The sequence below is a fragment of the Hippoglossus stenolepis genome, chromosome 6 (assembly GCF_022539355.2).
Source record: "Hippoglossus stenolepis isolate QCI-W04-F060 chromosome 6, HSTE1.2, whole genome shotgun sequence".
Taxonomy (NCBI): Eukaryota; Metazoa; Chordata; class Actinopteri; order Pleuronectiformes; family Pleuronectidae; genus Hippoglossus; species Hippoglossus stenolepis.
The window spans coordinates 10981656-11000304 of NC_061488.1; the positions used below are offsets into that span (position 1 = coordinate 10981656).

Here is an 18649-nt window from a genome sequence, read left to right on the forward strand (position 1 = left end):
TTGATAGCAAATGTTTTTTCTCCATGAAAACGAGTGGTGTAACCCTAAAAAATACACTCTCCCTGCTCTTTGAAACGTGAATTCAGGATCAAGCACTCAATTGTTAATGTCTGACAGGCTGTTTATACATTCTAAACAAGATGAATTCCCCAACTGCTCAACGCAGGTAGCTGCCCACATTGAACCTAATAAATTAGGCAATGTTCCTTATTGTTATCAAATTATGTTTGTTTATGCATTGAGTTGTTTAAAATGTTTGATATTTTATTTTTTCAAAGGCTTTTTAGTTGTCCCACTTCCTCAAATCTGGTTGATAATGTGGGAAAGCATCAGTGGGTAATCTGGAACAGTCATCTAAATGCTCTAAATGGGGAAATATGCATTTAGGGACTTCCTGAAGTAAAAAGAAACTAAACTAAAGGGATGTAGCATATGGTCTCTAGTTTCAGACAGGAGTAAAAGGTAAATTCAGTGTGTCCCTGTCTGTTTAAACTAATTGATCCAAAAAGCACAGAAGAGTGTCTGTCCTGTGGTCTACAGCCATTGGTTTCATAAGTGGAGAAGACAATGGGGTGGTCAGTGTTTATCTGACTCTCACCTGCAAGGAAAGTTCCCTGAGTCGCCCCAATAGAATAGTGATTTAATGAATTAATAAATCTGTTATTGTTATTTTTATTACTGTTGAATTTTAATTGATTTTTAAAATGTGATGCACCTTTAATATAATGTTTAAAATGCATGTTATAGTTTCTTGATTTAACATTACGGGTTCTCTATGAAAGAAATATGACTTTTAGATGTTCATGTGAATTAATGACATTTTATGAAAAATATACATTTTCATATTCAGTTTTTAATTTTTTTTCATAAAGTGTCCCAGATTATCAAGTTCAGGCAGATTTTTATTTTGTGGCACAAAGATCACTAATAGCTGTGTCATGCTCCTCTGATTATGATATTCTTTCTTCCCGATAGTTCACCCAAAAATGAAAATTCACTCATAATCCACTCACCACTATGCCGATGGAGGGGTGGGTGAAGTGTCCACAAAACACTTCAAGAGTTCAAGGGTTAAACAGCGTTGCAGCCAAATCCAATACAATTGAAGTAAATGGCGACCACTTCTTCAAACGTGTGGTGTCATCCAGGTGCCTGTAATATATATATATATATATATATATATATATATATATATATATATATAATATATATGGAGAGTAGATAATGTATGAATTTTCGATTTTTGGGTGAACTATCTCTTTAAGTGGGAGGAAGGTGCAGTTCAGTGTTCAGTTGACCTGGACTGGCCCAGCGCGCACTGATGGTGACGATAAGAAGTTATGCAATATGTTTTTAACCGTGGCCCCGCCTCTGTGCAGCTCACACACCTCAACCGAGAGAAGCGGTGACAGAGCGCAGAGCTCAGGGCGCACAGCAGGACGCACGATGGGCTACTTTCCGGACTTTTCCATCGAAACCTGGACGTTGATAGTGTTTGCCATCACTCTCATCGCAGTGTGAGTATGGTTCTGTTTGTGTGTGTCCTCCAGATCTGCACAGTTTCCCAAATAAAAGTGAACAATTCCGCACAAAGGCGGAAACACTGAATCTGGCTGTTTCCTTTTCTTACAGCTCTTTGTAAGAGGCTGTGTGACAGTTTCTAGTTTCTAGTTTCCGCGCACGATTTATCTGACGTTTAATTTGAGGTTGTGAGTCCACGTGTGAAAACTGTAACGTTTGAGTCCGCGACATTTAAAGTGGAAAACAGGGCAACACTGTCAATGTTGTTTTCAGTAGCTGAAGACACTGATTCAAGTCTTTATTGTCACATAATAATATTAATAATATTAATAATATTAATAATATTAATATTAATAATCCATATCCACAAATCACACTTTGCCTCAAAGGGGTTAACAAGGTGCAACATCATCAGCAAGAGTGAGGAAAAACGACAAGAGTGACGGATCCCTCTCCCAGGACGGACAAAAGTTCAATAGGTGTCAACAAAATAACAATATTTAAACATTTTATTAGAAAGGACCACACCTAGAATTAATAGAGAGGTGTATAATGGTTGTATATGTGAGTAGGTATATTCTAATTGTAAGCAATCTAGCTGTAATCATAATCCACAATCAGCTGCCACCGTGATCCACGATCCACCATCATGGTCATGATCCAGGATCACGATAATAATTTATTTAGATAGCATCTTTCAAAACACAAGGCACACAATAGGAAACAGTTCAAACAATAAATAACATTTTATTGGTCTCGCCCATATTCACAAATCACAATTTGCCCGTTTGGGCTAAACAAGGTGTGACACACCCTCTGTCCTTGACTCTCAGCAAGAGCGACGAAAAACTACCCAAATATTCTTTTAACGGGGGAAAAAAAGTGTAGTTAAAGTTAATAATCAAACAATAAGAAACAATTTGAAGATCACACATCACTAGAGCACAGAGCCCTTCAGTTTCTTATTGCACCTTATTCTACATACACAGACTTGGGTCCTGCTCAACCATGCAGTCTTTTCTTTATTACAACTTTATTTATATTGTACATTTCATACATGAACTGCAGCTGAAAGTGCTTTACAACAGTGAATTTACATAAAAGACATTCAACACAACAACAACAATTGTTCGCTTTTTAAATAATATGTAAACATAAATATATATATATATATATATTTCATAAGTACATTACATCAATGTAAAGGTGCCTTCAAATGAATGGATTCTGTCCCGAGTTAGATATGTTAATGATCACATACAGGCATAGCTGATAAGATAATAAAGGCTGTATTCAATTACAATGGGCTCCTTCGACAGCAGACTTTTTTTTTACATGCAATTGCAGGACAAACTAAGGTGTAATTATCAACATAAACAATGGCTTGTTTGGGATGAATTGAATATGCTGACTCACTGAAATGAGTCATGGGGCACTTAAATGGAACTTAATGGAGCTTTATTACCAGTGCTTTCACAAGTTAAGATATCCTGATAATCCTCCATGAAAATGTCCAAAGATCACAAGATTTTCTTTTGGTTGGATTTAATATCTAGCAAACATCCACAGAAACCATTCAGACCACTTCTTCTGCTCTACACCCTGTGGTCCTTATGCTCCAACAGACACGGGGGAACCAGCCTATACAGAACTGAAAGAAGGATTTTTATGGTTTCAAATATTTAGCAAATGCAGAAATGCAGCTGATGACAGAAAAAGGATGAAACTGTAAACTTAGTTGAAGCTTTGAAGTATCAAGTATTGTGTTTTGACTGATAAACCCATCAAAGAATACTAAAGCATCTTACAGATACTATAATGTTATCGAATAGACATGACAGTTACACGAGGACAGGATTCATGTTGTTTGATAGGAAGGTGCAAGAAGTCAGTAAACAGGCAACTTGTTTTTCTCACATTTTTCATTTAAAAATAGAATAAGAGAAAGAAGTCGATGCACGAAAAACAAAACTTTATTTAAATTGTTTAAATTCAAACTTTATTTTATTTTTTTATTACCTTTCATACATGAAATGCAGCTGAAAGTGCTTTACAACAGTGAACTCACATAAAAGACAAAGATATTCAACGAACATAAAAACAATTGTAAACTTTTTAATAATGGATTTGTTCTCACTTTCCTCCTTTTTTTAATCCCCAGGTATGGATATGCTCCATATGGCGTTTTTAAGAAGTTAGGCATCCAAGGACCCAAACCTTTGCCCTTTATTGGGACATTTTTGGAGTACAGGAAGGTGAGACACGTTTTCCAGTGATCTAAGCTGACACTCTGCTGATGATGGTTTTGACTCTTTTGATTCCTCTGTCACTCGTCTCCACAGGGCGTCCACAATTTTGACACAGACTGCTTTAAGAAATATGGCAGGATGTGGGGGTAAGTGTTTGATATGAATTAAGAATACATCCTACATGTCTCATGCGATGTCCCACGCTGTATTCGACTTACTTCAATATCTGTTGTTGCATTACAAGGTGTTACGATGGCAGACAGCCTCTCTTGGCTATAATGGACACAGCCATGATCAAAACAGTCTTGGTTAAGGAGTGTTATTCTGTCTTCACCAACAGACGGGTAAGGAAAAGCAACACAAATTAACATTTGGTTAATTTCATTTGAACTAAATGTAATGAAGGTATCCTCTGTGGGTGTGTGGTTCAGGATTTGGGCCTAAACGGACCCTTACATGATGCTGTGTCAATAGTAGAAGATGAGCAATGGAAGAGGATTCGCAGTGTGCTCTCGCCGTCATTCACCAGTGGCCGACTGAAAGAGGTTAAAAATATGTACTTTTTGTTTTTTTGCATTATTCACATATTCACACTAAAACTGGTTGATGTCTATATGCAAATATTTGACAATTCATTGTTTTCTTTTGAGCAGATGTACACAATAATGTTTAAACACTCGAGTAACCTGATCGAGAGTCTTCACAAGAAAGTCGCTGCGGATGAAGTCATTGAAGTTAAAGAGTGAGTAATGTTAAGTTGCTTTCAGACATGCACTGAGCGGTTATGAGAACTCATCGTGGAGTGGGGGGGTTGATGACGTATGTAACACGTGACAAAATGAAAAAGATAAAACAAATTATATATATCTCATGATGAAAAATGTAGAAGACAGGTGAATATGTCAAGAGAGCTTTTGGTGATCAGGGCTGATGCTGGTGTCAGTCTGCTGTAAACAGGAACACGTGATCTCCACAGCAGAATGAATCCATGTTATGTCCTGACATCCTCCAGAGGTTATGTCTGAAAACGGCTTTACTCTTTGTGATGAGATTCATTAGTTTCCCGTTTGTTTTACTTTGTCTTACTCAAGGATTATTGGTATTACTGTACTCAATTGGAATTACATGCCTTTTTTACAGAGTATTTGGACCGTACAGTATGGATGTTGTGACCAGCACTTCTTTCAGCGTGGACATTGATTCCATCAATCATCCCTCTGATCCGTTTGTAACAAACATCAAGAAAATGGTCAAGTTCAACTTCCTGAATCCATTACTTGTGCTTATCGGTATGTTGAACATTATTCTGTGACCAGAATATCTATTTTGTCGTCTTTCTTTGACATTCAAATTAACTGTTTCTCTTCTTATTCCTTTCAGTTCTGTTTCCATTCTTGGGACCAGTCTTTGATAAGATGGATGTGGCATTCTTCCCTGCTGAAGTGTCTAACTTCTTCTACAGCTTCCTACAGATGATAAAATCTGATCGGAAGAAGGCTGACCACAAAGTAATTCAGCGCAGCTACAGTGGATTGAATTTGTGAAATTTTGTTTTTTTCAATTTTCTTTCGTGTAAGATTCCCCTTGAACAACAACTGTGTTTTTTGTCTGGCAGAACCGAGTGGACTTCATGCAGCTGATGGTGGACTCTCAGGTTTCAGAGAACAATAAAAACGACAGCAGTTTGCAAAAAGGTAGAGAAAGAAACTGGATGGACACGTTTAAGTTCTTAGTTTTCTCTATAGTCATACCTTAAGCTTATTTTATTATATTTTACATGTAAACAAAGAGTGTAGTCAAAGATATCAATGTTCACATTGTGTTTCATTATACATAGTTGTTGAACTGCATGTTGTCGACTACTGACAAGTAAAACTGGAAGTTTGGAGGCAACTAGAGATGAAAGCTTGTTCTTGTTCTTGTTCTTGTTCTTCTTGTTCTTCTTCTTTGTGAGGTTTATTGGCAACCAACATCAAGGTGCATTACTGCCATCTACTGCTGTACTTGTCTTTCCCTTTTCATTACTTCAGACACCTCAAGGTGGGTGGGTAGGATAAAAAAATTGGGTCATAGCATCTGGTCAGCTTTAGATGTCATCTTGCAAATATTGTCATGTGACCTTTTGACTGCTGAAGTTCAAACAAAGAATCAGACAATATTCAGAAGCATAGGACGGGAGATGAACCGTTCTCGTTAGGCAGGCAGAATTCAGCATGAACTTGGTAGATAGCGATTCACTGTGCATGATCGTGTGAAATACAATTCTCAGCAGGTAGGCAGGTCTCAGCTGAACATCTCATCTCTGATGAAGCACCGTTTGCATGTGTCATCCCCCTGTTCCCTCACAGCCCATCAGCTCCATGCGTCAATCATCTGGAGATACCCTATTAAAGGGGACATAGCATGCAAATTCCACTTTGTTAGTGCTTCTACAGGTTAATGTGGGTATCTGGCATGTCTACCAACCCAAAAACTCTGGGAAAAAAACACAAGCGCGTTTTGTTATGGTTCCTCTAAGTCAGAAACATCATGCTTGAGTGACTCGAGTGAGCTTCCTGGGTTTTGTGTCATAACAAGGCACTGGAAGTCCCCCCACACTCGTTACGCCGGGTTTACACCGGACGCAGCGAGGCTGCGAGGCAGCGCAGCACCGTTCCCAAGCACGCAGCCGCCTGGCTGTTCACACGTGACGAGCATTTCTCCGCACTGGTCAGCCCGCGATTCACTCACATGTGGCATTTGTCTGGATCGTTGGGACTGGGAGGCTGCAGCAGCTGCTCGGGCGCGACCGCTCGCTCTCCGCCCCATAGACTGGGGCGACTATGGGGCTGGTCAGCCCCATAGACTGTATATATAAGGTCAGCCCGCGATTCTGCTTTCTCCGCTTGTTGTTGTACCCGTTGAATGTCGCCACCCCTCTCTTTCTCTATCTGTCTGTCTGCTTGTGTGCTTGTAGTGGATGGGCAGAGGGGGACATTTAATTATGTGATTGGGAAAATTAAAACTCCAGGACAACAGGAGGGGAATACAAAGTATGGGATGCATATTTGATAATTTATATCATATAAAATATGTAATTTATATCGTTTAAAATCATGGGGGGAGAGGGGGGAGGGGGGAGCTGGCTCATTAGCATTTAAAGGAACAGGCACTCAAAACAGGTCACTCTGTGGAGGGCTGTTTTATACAGGGTAAAAAGGGTGCTGTTTTAAATGATCCTTGTGGTATTTTGACCAAAGTATGTTACAGACATTTCATTAAGACCCCAAGGAACCATATCAACTTGTGGTAAAATGGGCATGCTATGTCCCCTTTAAGTAATATTTCCTCCAAGTTTGGTGAAAGTACTTCCTTGTGTTTCTGATTTGTTTTGCACAAACACTCTCTGGGGTGACATCAATACCCGACTCCCTGCTATTATTTCCCAAGCAATTATTTTCTGATTCTTTATAGATGACAGTGTTGCCCACAAGTCCATAAGTATAGTCATTGTAGTAACAATACAATAGTTGAATTATGTTGTGTGTGTGTTGCAGGGCTGACTGATCACGAAATCCTGTCTCAGGCCATGATATTCATCTTTGCTGGCTATGAAACCACGAGCAGCACACTTGGCTTTATATCCTACAACCTGGCAACCCACCCTCACATCCAAAAGACCTTGCAAAAGGAGATTGATGAAACCTTCCCAGAAAAGGTATCTATAATCTGTAATGAATTATCAATCAATCAATCAAATTGTATTTGTATAGCCCATATTCACAAATCACAATTTGTCTCATAGGGCTTTATCAATTAATTAGCAACTGGTTCTGTGCTACCAACTCATTACAACTTTAAAATTCACTTCCTCTAGTGTGAGCCCACCTATGAAGGCCTGATGCAGATGGAATACCTGGACATGGTGGTGAATGAGTCAATGAGGCTGTACCCTATTGCCAATCGATTGGAGAGAATGACGAAGGCCTCAGTGGAAGTGAACGGTGTGACCGTTCCGAAGGGAACAGTCGTCATGGTACCAATTTACACTTTGCAACGGGACCCTGCTTTGTGGCCTGAGCCTGAGGCCTTCAAACCTGAAAGGTACTGTACAGGTTAAATTCAGATTTAACCCAAAATTAGTCGTGTGACTAAACTTCCCGATATTTCTATGGTTGCTTGTCTCTATATCTCTGATACACTCGATTCGTCCAGGGTGTACCCTGTCTCTCACGTCATGTCCAGACCCCCACTTTCAAAGGATGGAAGGATAGATTAGATCAGATATAATTAATCCCGAGAACCTAATTTGCCACCAAATACAGACAACAAACAGTAAACATTACATTCACAGTACATTTCACAATAATGAAAACCATAAAAAGCCATTTGAGAAATGATTTTCATCTGACATGTGCCATAGATCCAGCCAAAAACTAAAAGTGTTCTTTAAAAAATCTGACTGCTGCTGGAATAAAAAACCTTCTTAGTCGTTCAGTAGAAACACTGAGGCGTCACTAGTCGATCCCTGAATGAGTCTGTTAAGAACACTGTGTAAGGCATGGCCTTCAAAGTACAGGACTGTCTGAGGCTTGGTCCTTGTTCTCTTTTCTAAGGGGACCTCAAGTGAGAGTGGAGTAAGGCCAATTTCTGAACTGTCCTTTTTAATCATCTTATTGATCTTGTATAAATGAGAAAAGTGGTATAGATGATGCAACTTACTGATATTTGTTAATGTTTTTTTCAGGTTCAGCAAAGAGAACAAAGACAACATCGACCCCTATGCCTTCCTGCCCTTTGGAGCTGGACCAAGGAACTGTATTGGAATGCGATTTGCTCTCTTGGCGATGAAGCTGGCCTTAGTCATGGTCCTTCAGAACTTTAGCTTTGTCACATGCAAGGAGACACAGGTGAGAACACTGGTTTTTATAAAGTGTGGTCGTTTGAATTAGGATGTGAGCTTTGGTAGAGCCTCATTTCTGATACATTTTGTTTTCCTAGATTCCGATGGAGCTGGGAGTGGATGGTTTTACCACGCCTGCCGTGCCCATCAAACTGAAACTCGAGCCCAGAGCCAGTGATTCTCCTTCAATCTAACTCTCATTATGTGGCAGTAATCTGGCAGCTCTCACTCTAACCTGCTTCACTATCAAGTCACCAGTTTATGTTCCGCTTTTAGAAAAATACAAAACATATACAGTATATTCTTCACAAATCACTCATCTAAAGACATTTTAGAGTACCATACAAAATAAAGCACCATATAAATTGGAGCATTGGGTATTTTTTTACGATTTATATTAATGTATAGAAAACGTATATAAATGTATAGAATGTATATCGATGACATCTTACAGATCATGTATATTTTCACTAATTATTTCGATTACATTTAAATAACATTTGGTTCTAGGAAACAAACCCCTGCTGATTTTTTTGTCGTCCTGATTGACTGACAGGCGTTGTTTTTTCCCTCATTGTATTTTAGTAGACAATATGAGGTGTTTTGATATTTTTTAAATCTTCAATATTAACACCACTGCTCTTTTTGTTACTTTTATGTGACAGAATTAAATTGCAACATATCATCACAGTTTCTGTTTGCTGTTATTGTTTCAGGGCTGAACATTGTGTGCAGTCTACGGTGTAGAATGAAGTTAGAAAACCTGCCTGGTTTAGATGCAATAACATTTTTACTGTCAACATTTCCCATGGTTTGGGCATCCCTGGAATGAGGGAATGATTTTCCATGGACACAGATTTTGAGATATCAGGTGACACACGGAGAGTTTTGCCCTACACTGACATCCAGCAGCTCAAACACACAAATATCTAACTAAACTAACTCGGATAACAAAACTGTGTGTGTGTGTGTGTGTGTGTGTGTGTGCGCTTGCAGTTGCTACATAGTGACGACCGGCATTAGTTTTTTAACCAACAGAGTGAGGGAAGTGAGGACATTTTGGCCGGTCCTTACTTTGTTTGCCTCTAAATAGTCTCCTAACCCTAAATAGATGATATTCTCTGAGTTTCAGAAATGGTCCTCAGTTTGAGCCAAAAGTGCATTTTTACCCTAAAACTTTCACACACTTTTTGCTTACTGACCCCTCGCCCTAGAGTTGTTCTTCGGTACTGCACCAAAATTATCCCCAAACTGCTAAATCTATAGGCCTAATCCTGTGCTACTGTGCAAAGAGGAATAAACAGACACAAGATTAACAGTTTTGTACTAGACATTTGCAATTCTTATTTTTGATCAAACTTAAATGTAACTCAATAGATATTTATCGAATTTTTCTCTGAAATATCAGGTTTTGATCAATAGTGTCATGGTGGTGTAAACAGTATTCAATTAACAATTTTTTAAAATATTGTGTAATATTGTAGAAATGTATGTATTAATAAATAATCTAATATATATAAGATCATATATATAATATAAGATCCCTGTAAAGCATTGATACATGAATCGCAAACGACAGGTTGGCTGCCACTGGTCTAAAGACTAAACACATGGTGAAAATGACCTTGTTTCAAGTCGAATTTGAATATTGGGGCTTACGGACACTTGCCTGACACCACGGGAGCAGTATGGAGGCTTTTTCTGTTTTTGTTTTTTGCTGGGTTTTTTTACGTCTAAAGAATTAATCACCATTTACTTTAATTGTTTTGGATTTGGCGGCAACACTGTTTACTCCTGGAACTCCAAAGGTGTTTTGTGGACTCAAATACTTCACCAAAACCAGATCACTAATAGCTGTGTCATGCTCCTCTGATTATGATATTCTTTCTTCCCGATAGTTCACCCAAAAATGAAAATTTACTCATAATCCACTCACCACTATGCCGATGGAGGGGTGGGTGAAGTGTCCACAAAACACTTGAAGAGTTCAAGGGTTAAACAGCGTTGCAGCCAAATCCAATACAATTGAAGTAAATGGCGACCACTTCTTCAAAGGTGTGGTGTCATCCAGGTGCCTGTAATATATATACACTACCGTTCAAAAGTTTGGGGTCACCCAGACAATTTCGTGTTTTCCATGAAAACTCACACTTTTATTTATCAAATGAGTTGCAAAATGAATAGAAAATATAATCAAGACATTGACAAGGTTAGAAATAATGATTTTTATTTGAAATATTAATTTTGTTCTTCAAACTTTGCTTTCGTCAAAGAATGCTCCATTTGCAGCAATTACAGCATTGCAGACCTTTGGCATTCTAGCTGTTAATTTGTTGAGGTAATCTGTAGAAATTTCACCCACGCTCCGCAAGCACCTCCCACAAGTTGGATTGGCTTGATGGGCACTTCTTGCGTACCATACGGTCAAGCTGCTCCCACAACAGCTCAATGGGGTTGAGATCTGGTGACTGCGCTACCACTCCATTACAGACAGCATACCAGCTGCCTGCTTCTTCCCTAAATAGTTCTTGCATAATTTGGAGGTGTGCTTTGGGTCATTGTCCTGTTGTAGGAGGAAATTGGCTCCAATCAAGCGCTGTCCACAGGGTATGGCATGGCGTTGCAAAATGGAGTGATAGCCTTCCTTATTTAAAATCCCTTTACCTTGTACAAATCTCCCACTTTACCAGCACCAAAGCAGCCCCAGACCATCACATTACCTCCACCATGCTTGACAGATGGCGTCAGGCACTCTTCCAGCATCTTTTCACCTGTTCTGCGTCTCACAAATGTTCTTCTGTGTGATCCAAACACCTCAAACTTTGATTCGTCTGTCCATAACACTTTTTTCCAATCTTCCTCTGTCCAATGTCTGTGTTCGTTTGCCCATATCAATCTTTTCTTTTTATTGGCCAGTCTCAGATATGGCTTTTTCTTTGCCACTCTGCCTAGAAGGCCAGCATCCCGGAGTCGCCTCTTCACTGTAGATGTTGACACTGGCGTTTTGCAGGTACCATTTAAAGAAGCTGCCAGTTGAGGACCTGTGAGGCGTCTATTTCTCAAACTAGAGACTCTAATATACTTGTCTTCTTGCTGAGTTGTGCACCGGGGCCTCCCACTTCTCTTTCTACTCTGGTTAGAGCCCGTTTGTGCTGTTCTCTGAAGGGAGTAGTACACACCGTTGTAGGAAATTTTCAGTTTCTTCGCAATTTCTCGCATTGGAATAGCCTTCATTTCTGAGAACAAGAATAGACTGGCGAGTTTCACATGAAAGTTCTCTTTTTCTGGCCATTTTGAGAGTATAATCAAACCCACAAATGTGATGCTCCAGATACTCAACTAGCTCAAAGGAAGGCCAGTTTTATAGCTTCTCTCACCAGCAAAACAGTTTTCAGCTGTGCTAACATAATTGCACAAGGGTTTTCAAGGGTTTTCTAATCATCCATTAGTCTTCTAAGGCGATTAGCAAACACAATGTACCATTAGAACACTGGAGTGATAGTTGCTGGAAATGGGCCTCTATACACCTATGTAGATATTTCATTAAAAACAAGACGTTTCCACCTAGAATAGTCATTTACCACATTAACAATGTATAGAGTGTATTTCTGATTAATTTAATGTTATCTTCATTGAAAAAAACAGTGCTTTCCTTTGAAAAAGAAGGAAATTTCTAAGTGACCCCAAACTTTTGAACGGTAGTGTATATATATATATATATATATATATATATATATATATATAGTGGAGAGTAGATAATGTATGAATTTTCGTTTTTTGGGTGAACTATCTCTTTAAGTGGGAGAAAGATGCAGTTCAGTGTTCAGTTGACCTGGACTGGGCCAGCGCGCACTGGTGGTGACGAAAGGAAATGACGCAACATGTTTTTAACCGTGGCCCCGCCTCTGTGCAGCTCACACACCTGCACCGAGAGAAGCGGTGACAGAGCGCAGAGCTCAGGGCGCACAGCAGGACGCACGATGGGCTACTTCCCGGACTTTTCCATCGAAACCTGGACGTTAATAGTGTTTGTCATCACTCTCATCGCAGTGTGAGTATGATTCTGTTGGTGTGTGTCCTCCAGATCTGCACAGTTTCCCAAATAAAAGTGAACAATTTCCCTGTTTCCTTTTCTTACCTCCTTTTGTAGGAGGCTGTGTGACAGTTTCTAGTTTCTTGTTTCCGCGCACTATTTATCTGACGTTTAATTTGAGGTTGTGAGTCCACGTGTGAAAACTATAACGTATAAAGTGGAAAACAGGGCAACACTGTCAATGTTGTTTTAAGTAGCTGAAGACACTGATTCAAGGCTGCTTATTATCACAAAACAAAATAAAACCTATTTTATTTTAAGGCTTGATATTCTAAGTCTTTATTGTCACATAATAATAATAATAATAATAATAATAATAATAATAATAATAATAATCCATATACACAAATACTAAAAAAAACACAACCCTGGAGGTTTGTCAGTGCATGAAGGCACACGTGATGATTTGACTGGACTAAAGGTAGCCTACAGTTAAAGATTTACAGATGAATGTAATGTGTCCAAATAAAAAAAACTCTAGGATCTAAGGGACTATAAATATTTTTGAATTGTCTGTGCACGAACGTGTTTTATTTTTTTCTGGTTTATGATAAATTGCTTGTACCAATAAAATTAGGTAAAAGTAAATATTGTAAATAACAGTAGCGATAGGGAGATGTCAAACAGCCTTGTGTGGGTGCTGCAAGGGTGTGTACATATAGACGTGCTTCTTTACCAAATATGTTTAAATATATGGGTACGTGGGATAAGAACTATACTGCATGTCTTATCGTGCCAGTAGGGGTGGGGTTTTTGAGCTGTATTTCAACCAGCAACAGGCGGGTGATCCTCGTAATTTAGTCCTGTTGTCATCTATATATACAGTCTGTGGACCCTGCTCAACCATGCAGTCTTTTCTTTAACATTACACCTGTGGTCACGTTGAAAGTGGCTGGAGACTTGCTTGGGAGTCAACATGAGTTAATATGGATGATAATTAAGGTGTATTTTGTGAATGGGTAAATGACAAACTGTACTGTAGAGCGCTTTGAGTGGTCATCAAGACTAAGAAAGCTCTTTATAAATACAGACCCATTAACCATTTAATTTGCTCCACTGAATCTGGTGCAGCTGAGTTGATGGGAGACTCAGGAGGAGTTTACAGTTGAGGTCAGTGTGGGACCTAAGACGACCTCTAATCAGCCAAACAATAATTCATATCGCTCCATGTGGGGGTACCATAAGTGCACAGGGGCCTTCAAATCAGTGGACACTTAATAAACCTTTCCTTAGTTAGATATGTTAATGGTCACATACAGGCATAGCTGATAAGATAATAAAGGCTGTATTCAATTACAATGGGCTCCTTCGACAGCAGACTTTTTTTTAATATGCAATAGCAGCACGAACACAGGTTTAATAATTAACATTAACAATAGCTTGTTTATTATGAATTGCATATGCTGACTCACTGAAACGAGTCCTTGGGCACTTAAATGGAACTTAATGGAGCTTTATTACCAAGTTAAGATATCCTGATTATCCTCCATGAAAATGTCCAAAGATCACAAGATTTTCTTTTGGTTGGATTTAATATCTAGCAAGCATCCACAGAAACCATTCAGACCACTTCTTCTGCTCTACACCCTGTGGTCCTTATGCTCCAACAGACACGGGGGAACCAGCCTATACAGAACTGAAAGAAGGATTTTTATGGTTTCAAATATTTAGCAAATGCAGAAATGCAGCTGATGACAGAAAAAGGATGAAAGTGTAAACTTAGTTGAAGCTTCGAAGTATCAAGTATTGTGTTTTGACTGATAAACCCATCAAAGAACACTTAGGCATCTTATAGAAACTATAATGTTTTCGAATAGACATAACAGTTACACGAGGACAGGATTCATGTTGTTTGATAGTAAGGTGCAAGACGTCAGTAAACAGGCAACTTGTTTTTCTCACATTTTTCATTTAATAAATAGAATAAGAGAAAAAACAAAACTTTATTGAAATTGTACCTTTCATACATGAAATGCAGCTGAAAGTGGTTTACAACAGTTAAGTTACATAAAAGAAATAAAGATATTCAACGAACATAAAAACAATTGGAAACTTTTTTATAATATGTTTACATAATATATATATATGAATGACTTCATTAATAATGGATTTGTTCTCACTTTCCTGCTTTTTTAATCCCCAGGTATGGATATGCTCCATATGGCGTTTTTAAGAAGTTAGGCATCCAAGGACCCAAACCTTTGCCCTTTATTGGGACATTTTTGGAGTACAGGAAGGTGAGACATGTTTTCCAGTGATCTAAGCTGACACTCTGCTGATGATGGTTTTGACTCTTTTGATTCCTCTATCACTCGTCTCCACAGGGCCTCAATTTTGACACGGACTGCTTTAAGAAATATGGCAGGATTTGGGGGTAAGTGTTTGATATGAATTAAGAATACATCCTACATGTCTCATGCGATGTCCCACGCTGTATTCAACTCACTTCAATATCTGCTGTTGCATTACAAGGTTTTACGATGGCAGACGGCCTCTCTTGGCTATAATGGACACAGCCATGATCAAAACAGTCTTGGTTAAGGAGTGTTATTCTGTCTTCACCAACAGACGGGTAAGGAAAAGCAACACGGGGGGGGGGGCTCAAGACTAATTATTGAACTAAATGTAATGAAGGTGTCCTCTGTGGGTGTGTGGTTTAGGATTTGGGCCTAAACGGACCCTTACGTGATGCTGTGTCAATAGTAAAAGATGAGAAATGGAAGAGGATTCGCAGTGTGCTCTCGCCGTCTTTCACCAGTGGCCGACTGAAAGAGGTTAAAACTTTGTACTGTTTTTTAGCATTATTCACATATTCACACTAAAACTGGTTGATGTCTACATGCTAAAATTGGACAATTCATTGTTTTCTTTTGGGCAGATGTTCACAATAATGTTTAAACACTCGAGTAACCTGATCGAGAGTCTTCACAAGAAAGTCGGGGCGGATGAAGTCATTGAAGTTAAAGAGTGAGTAGTAAACACGTGATCTCCACAGCAGAATAAATACATGTTATGTCCTGACATCCTCCAGAGGTTATGTCTGAAAACGGCTTTACTCTTTGTGATGAGATTCATTAATTTCCTGTTTGTTTAACTTTTTCTTACTCAAGGATTATTGGTATTACTTTACTCAATTGGAATTACGTGCCTTTTTTACAGAGTATTTGGACCGTACAGTATGGATGTTGTGACCAGCACTGCTTTCAGCGTGGACATTGATTCCATCAATCATCCCTCTGATCCGTTTGTAACAAACATCAAGAGAATGGTCAAGTTCGACTTCGTGATCCCTCTTGTTGTGCTTATCGGTATGTTGAACATTATTCTGGGACCAGAATATCTATTTTGTCGTCTTTCTTTGACATTCAAATTAACTGTTTCTCTTCTTATTCCTTTCAGTTCTGTTTCCATTCTTGAAACCAGTGTTTGATAAGATGGATGTGGCATTCTTCCCTGCTGCAGTGACTAATTTCTTCTACAGCTTCCTACAGAGGATAAAATCTGATCGGAAGAAGGCTGACCACAAAGTAATTCTGTGCAGCTGCAGTGGATTTATTTTGTGAAGTTACATTTTTTTACAATTTTGTTTTGTGTAAGATTCCCCTTGAACAACAACTGTGTTTTTTGTCTGGCAGAACCGAGTGGACTTCATGCAGCTGATGGTGGACTCTCAGGTTTCAGAGAACAATAAAAACGACGGCAGTTTGCAAAAAGGTAGAGAAAGAAACTGGATGGACACATCTAAGTTCATTGTTTTCTCTATAGTCATACCTTAAGCTTATTTTAGTATATTGTACATGTAAACAAAGAGTGTAGTCAAAGATATCAATGTTCACATTGTGTTTCATTGTGCATAGTTGTTGAACTGAATGTTATCGACTACTGACAAGTAAAACTGGAAGTTTGGAGGCAACTAGAGATGAAAGCTTCTTCTTCTTCTTCTTCTTCTTCTTCTTCTTCTTCTGTTTCTTCTTCTTCTTCGTTAGGTTTATTGGCAACCAACATCAGTGTGCATTAGTGCTATCTACTGTTGTACTTCTCTTGCCCTTTACTTCACACCCCTCTGGGCGGGGTATTATCTTACAAATATTGTCATATGATAGCCATCTCTGCTGATTAGAGCCTCAAGTTCAAACAAAGAATCAGACAATATTGAGAAGCATCGAACGGGGGATGCATTGTTCTCGGCAGGCCGAACTCAGCATAAACTTGGTAGATACCGCTTTCACTTTGCGTGATCATGTTGCATACAATACTCAACAGGTAGGCAGATCTCAGCTTATAACCGGCTCTCACTCACACACGCACAAACACACACACGCACACACGCACGCGCATACACACACACACACACTCTTTGGTGAAATCAATACCCGGCTCCCTGCTATGAATTTAGGAAAGAATAATCATTCATTTCCAAGCAAACATTTTCTGAGCCTTAAGACCACAATGTTGCCCACCAGTCCATAGGGTTTTCCATAATAGTAACAATACAATAGTTGAATTATGTTGCGTGTGTGTTGCAGGGCTGACAGATAATGAAATCCTGGCTCAGGCCATGTTTTTCATATTTGCTGGCTATGAAACCAGCACCAGCACACTTGGCTTTATATCCTACAACCTGGCAACCCACCCTCACATCCAAAAGACCTTGCAAAAGGAAATTGATGAAACCTTCCCAGAAAAGGTTACTTTACTTTTTTTAAATAACTATAATTAATTAGCAAATGGTTCTGTGCTACCAACTCATTACAACTTTAAATTGACTTCCTGTAGTGTGAGCCCACCTATGAAGGCCTGATGCAGATGGAATACCTGGACATGGTGGTGAATGAGTCAATGAGGCTGTACCCTATTGCCAGTCGATTGGAGAGAATGACGAAGGCCTCAGTGGAAGTGAACGGTGTGACTGTTCCGAAGGGAGTTGTCATCGTGGTACCAATTTACACTTTGCACCGGGACCCTGCTTTGTGGCCTGAGCCTGAGGCCTTCAAACCTGAAAGGTACTGTACTGGATTAATGGCAGGTTAAATTCAGAGTGTTAAATTCAAAGTCTTCTTTAAGAAATCTGACTGGTGGGAATAAAAAACCTTCAAAGTACAGGACTGTTTGAGGCTTGGTCCTTGTTCTCTTTTCTAAGGGGACTTTAAGTGAGAGTGGAGTAAGGCCAATCACTGAACCGGCCTTTTTAATCATCTTATTGATCTTGTGTAAATGAGAAAAGTATAGATGACGCAACTTACTGATATTTGTTCATGTTTTTTTCAGGTTCAGCAAAGAGAACAAAGACAACATCGACCCCTATGCCTTCCTGCCCTTTGGAGCTGGACCAAGGAACTGTATTGGAATGCGATTTGCTCTCTTGGCGATGAAGCTGGCCTTAGTCATGGTCCTTCAGAACTTTAGCTTTGTCACATGCAAGGAGACACAGGTGAGAACACTGGTTTTTATTAAGTGTGGTCGTTTGAATTAGGATGTGAGCTTTGGCAGAGCCTCATTTCTGATACATATTGTTTTCCTAGATTCCGATGGAGCTGCAAATGGCTGGTTTAACTAAGCCTGCGGTGCCCATCAAACTGAAACTCGAGCCCAGAGCCAGTGATTCTTCTTCAATCTAACTCTGATTATGTGGCAGTAACCTGGCAGCTCTCACTCTAACCTGCTTCACTATCAAGTCAACAGTTTATGTTCCGCTTTTAGAAAAAAGAACATAAACAGTATATTCTTATTCTTCAGATATAAGGTTGTCTGTAGTTCAAGTTCGTGGACAAATCACTCATCTAAAGACATTTTTGAGTACCATACAAATGAAAGCACTAAATATATTGGAGCATATAGTATGTTTTTACGATTTATAGAAATGTATAGAAAACATTTATAAATGTATAGAATGTATATTGATGA

At 39.1% G+C, this 18649-nt stretch overlaps 2 protein-coding genes across 2 annotated transcripts; both read left to right on the forward strand.

Moving 5' to 3' along the window:
- Nucleotides 1-1328: 1328 nt before the first annotated feature.
- On the forward strand, nucleotides 1329-9342 carry LOC118111575 (cytochrome P450 3A40). The gene is made up of 13 exons (XM_035160277.2): nucleotides 1329-1517; nucleotides 3683-3776; nucleotides 3864-3916; nucleotides 4015-4114; nucleotides 4202-4315; nucleotides 4424-4512; nucleotides 4911-5059; nucleotides 5151-5278; nucleotides 5386-5464; nucleotides 7307-7467; nucleotides 7627-7853; nucleotides 8497-8659; nucleotides 8751-9342. Exons 1-13 carry the CDS (start codon nucleotides 1348-1350, stop codon nucleotides 8844-8846), a joined length of 1623 nt encoding a protein of 540 aa, XP_035016168.2. The 5' UTR covers nucleotides 1329-1347; the 3' UTR covers nucleotides 8847-9342.
- Nucleotides 9343-12567: 3225 nt separating this feature from the next.
- On the forward strand, nucleotides 12568-18640 carry LOC118111470 (cytochrome P450 3A27). Its single transcript, XM_035160100.2, has 13 exons — nucleotides 12568-12703; nucleotides 14889-14982; nucleotides 15070-15119; nucleotides 15218-15317; nucleotides 15406-15519; nucleotides 15624-15712; nucleotides 15905-16053; nucleotides 16145-16272; nucleotides 16381-16459; nucleotides 17272-17432; nucleotides 17522-17748; nucleotides 18014-18176; nucleotides 18268-18640. The coding sequence occupies exons 1-13, from the start codon at nucleotides 12633-12635 to the stop codon at nucleotides 18361-18363; spliced, it is 1521 nt and encodes a 506-aa protein (XP_035015991.2). The 5' UTR covers nucleotides 12568-12632; the 3' UTR covers nucleotides 18364-18640.
- The last annotated feature ends 9 nt before the right edge of the window (nucleotides 18641-18649 follow it).

Bases quoted from the DNA above. Each gene is read 5' to 3' on its own strand.
- LOC118111470 (XM_035160100.2), top strand. From the start codon at position 12,633: ATGGGCTACTTCCCGGACTTTTCCATCGAAACCTGGACGTTAATAGTG. The intron at 15,520-15,623 runs GTTAAAACTTTG...TCTTTTGGGCAG, and splicing joins CCAGTGGCCGACTGAAAGAG to ATGTTCACAATAATGTTTAA. The intron at 16,054-16,144 runs GTATGTTGAACA...TATTCCTTTCAG, and splicing joins CCCTCTTGTTGTGCTTATCG to TTCTGTTTCCATTCTTGAAA.
- LOC118111575 (XM_035160277.2), top strand. From the start codon at position 1,348: ATGTTTTTAACCGTGGCCCCGCCTCTGTGCAGCTCACACACCTCAACC. The intron at 3,917-4,014 runs GTAAGTGTTTGA...TTGCATTACAAG, and splicing joins AAATATGGCAGGATGTGGGG to GTGTTACGATGGCAGACAGC. The intron at 7,854-8,496 runs GTACTGTACAGG...TGTTTTTTTCAG, and splicing joins GAGGCCTTCAAACCTGAAAG to GTTCAGCAAAGAGAACAAAG.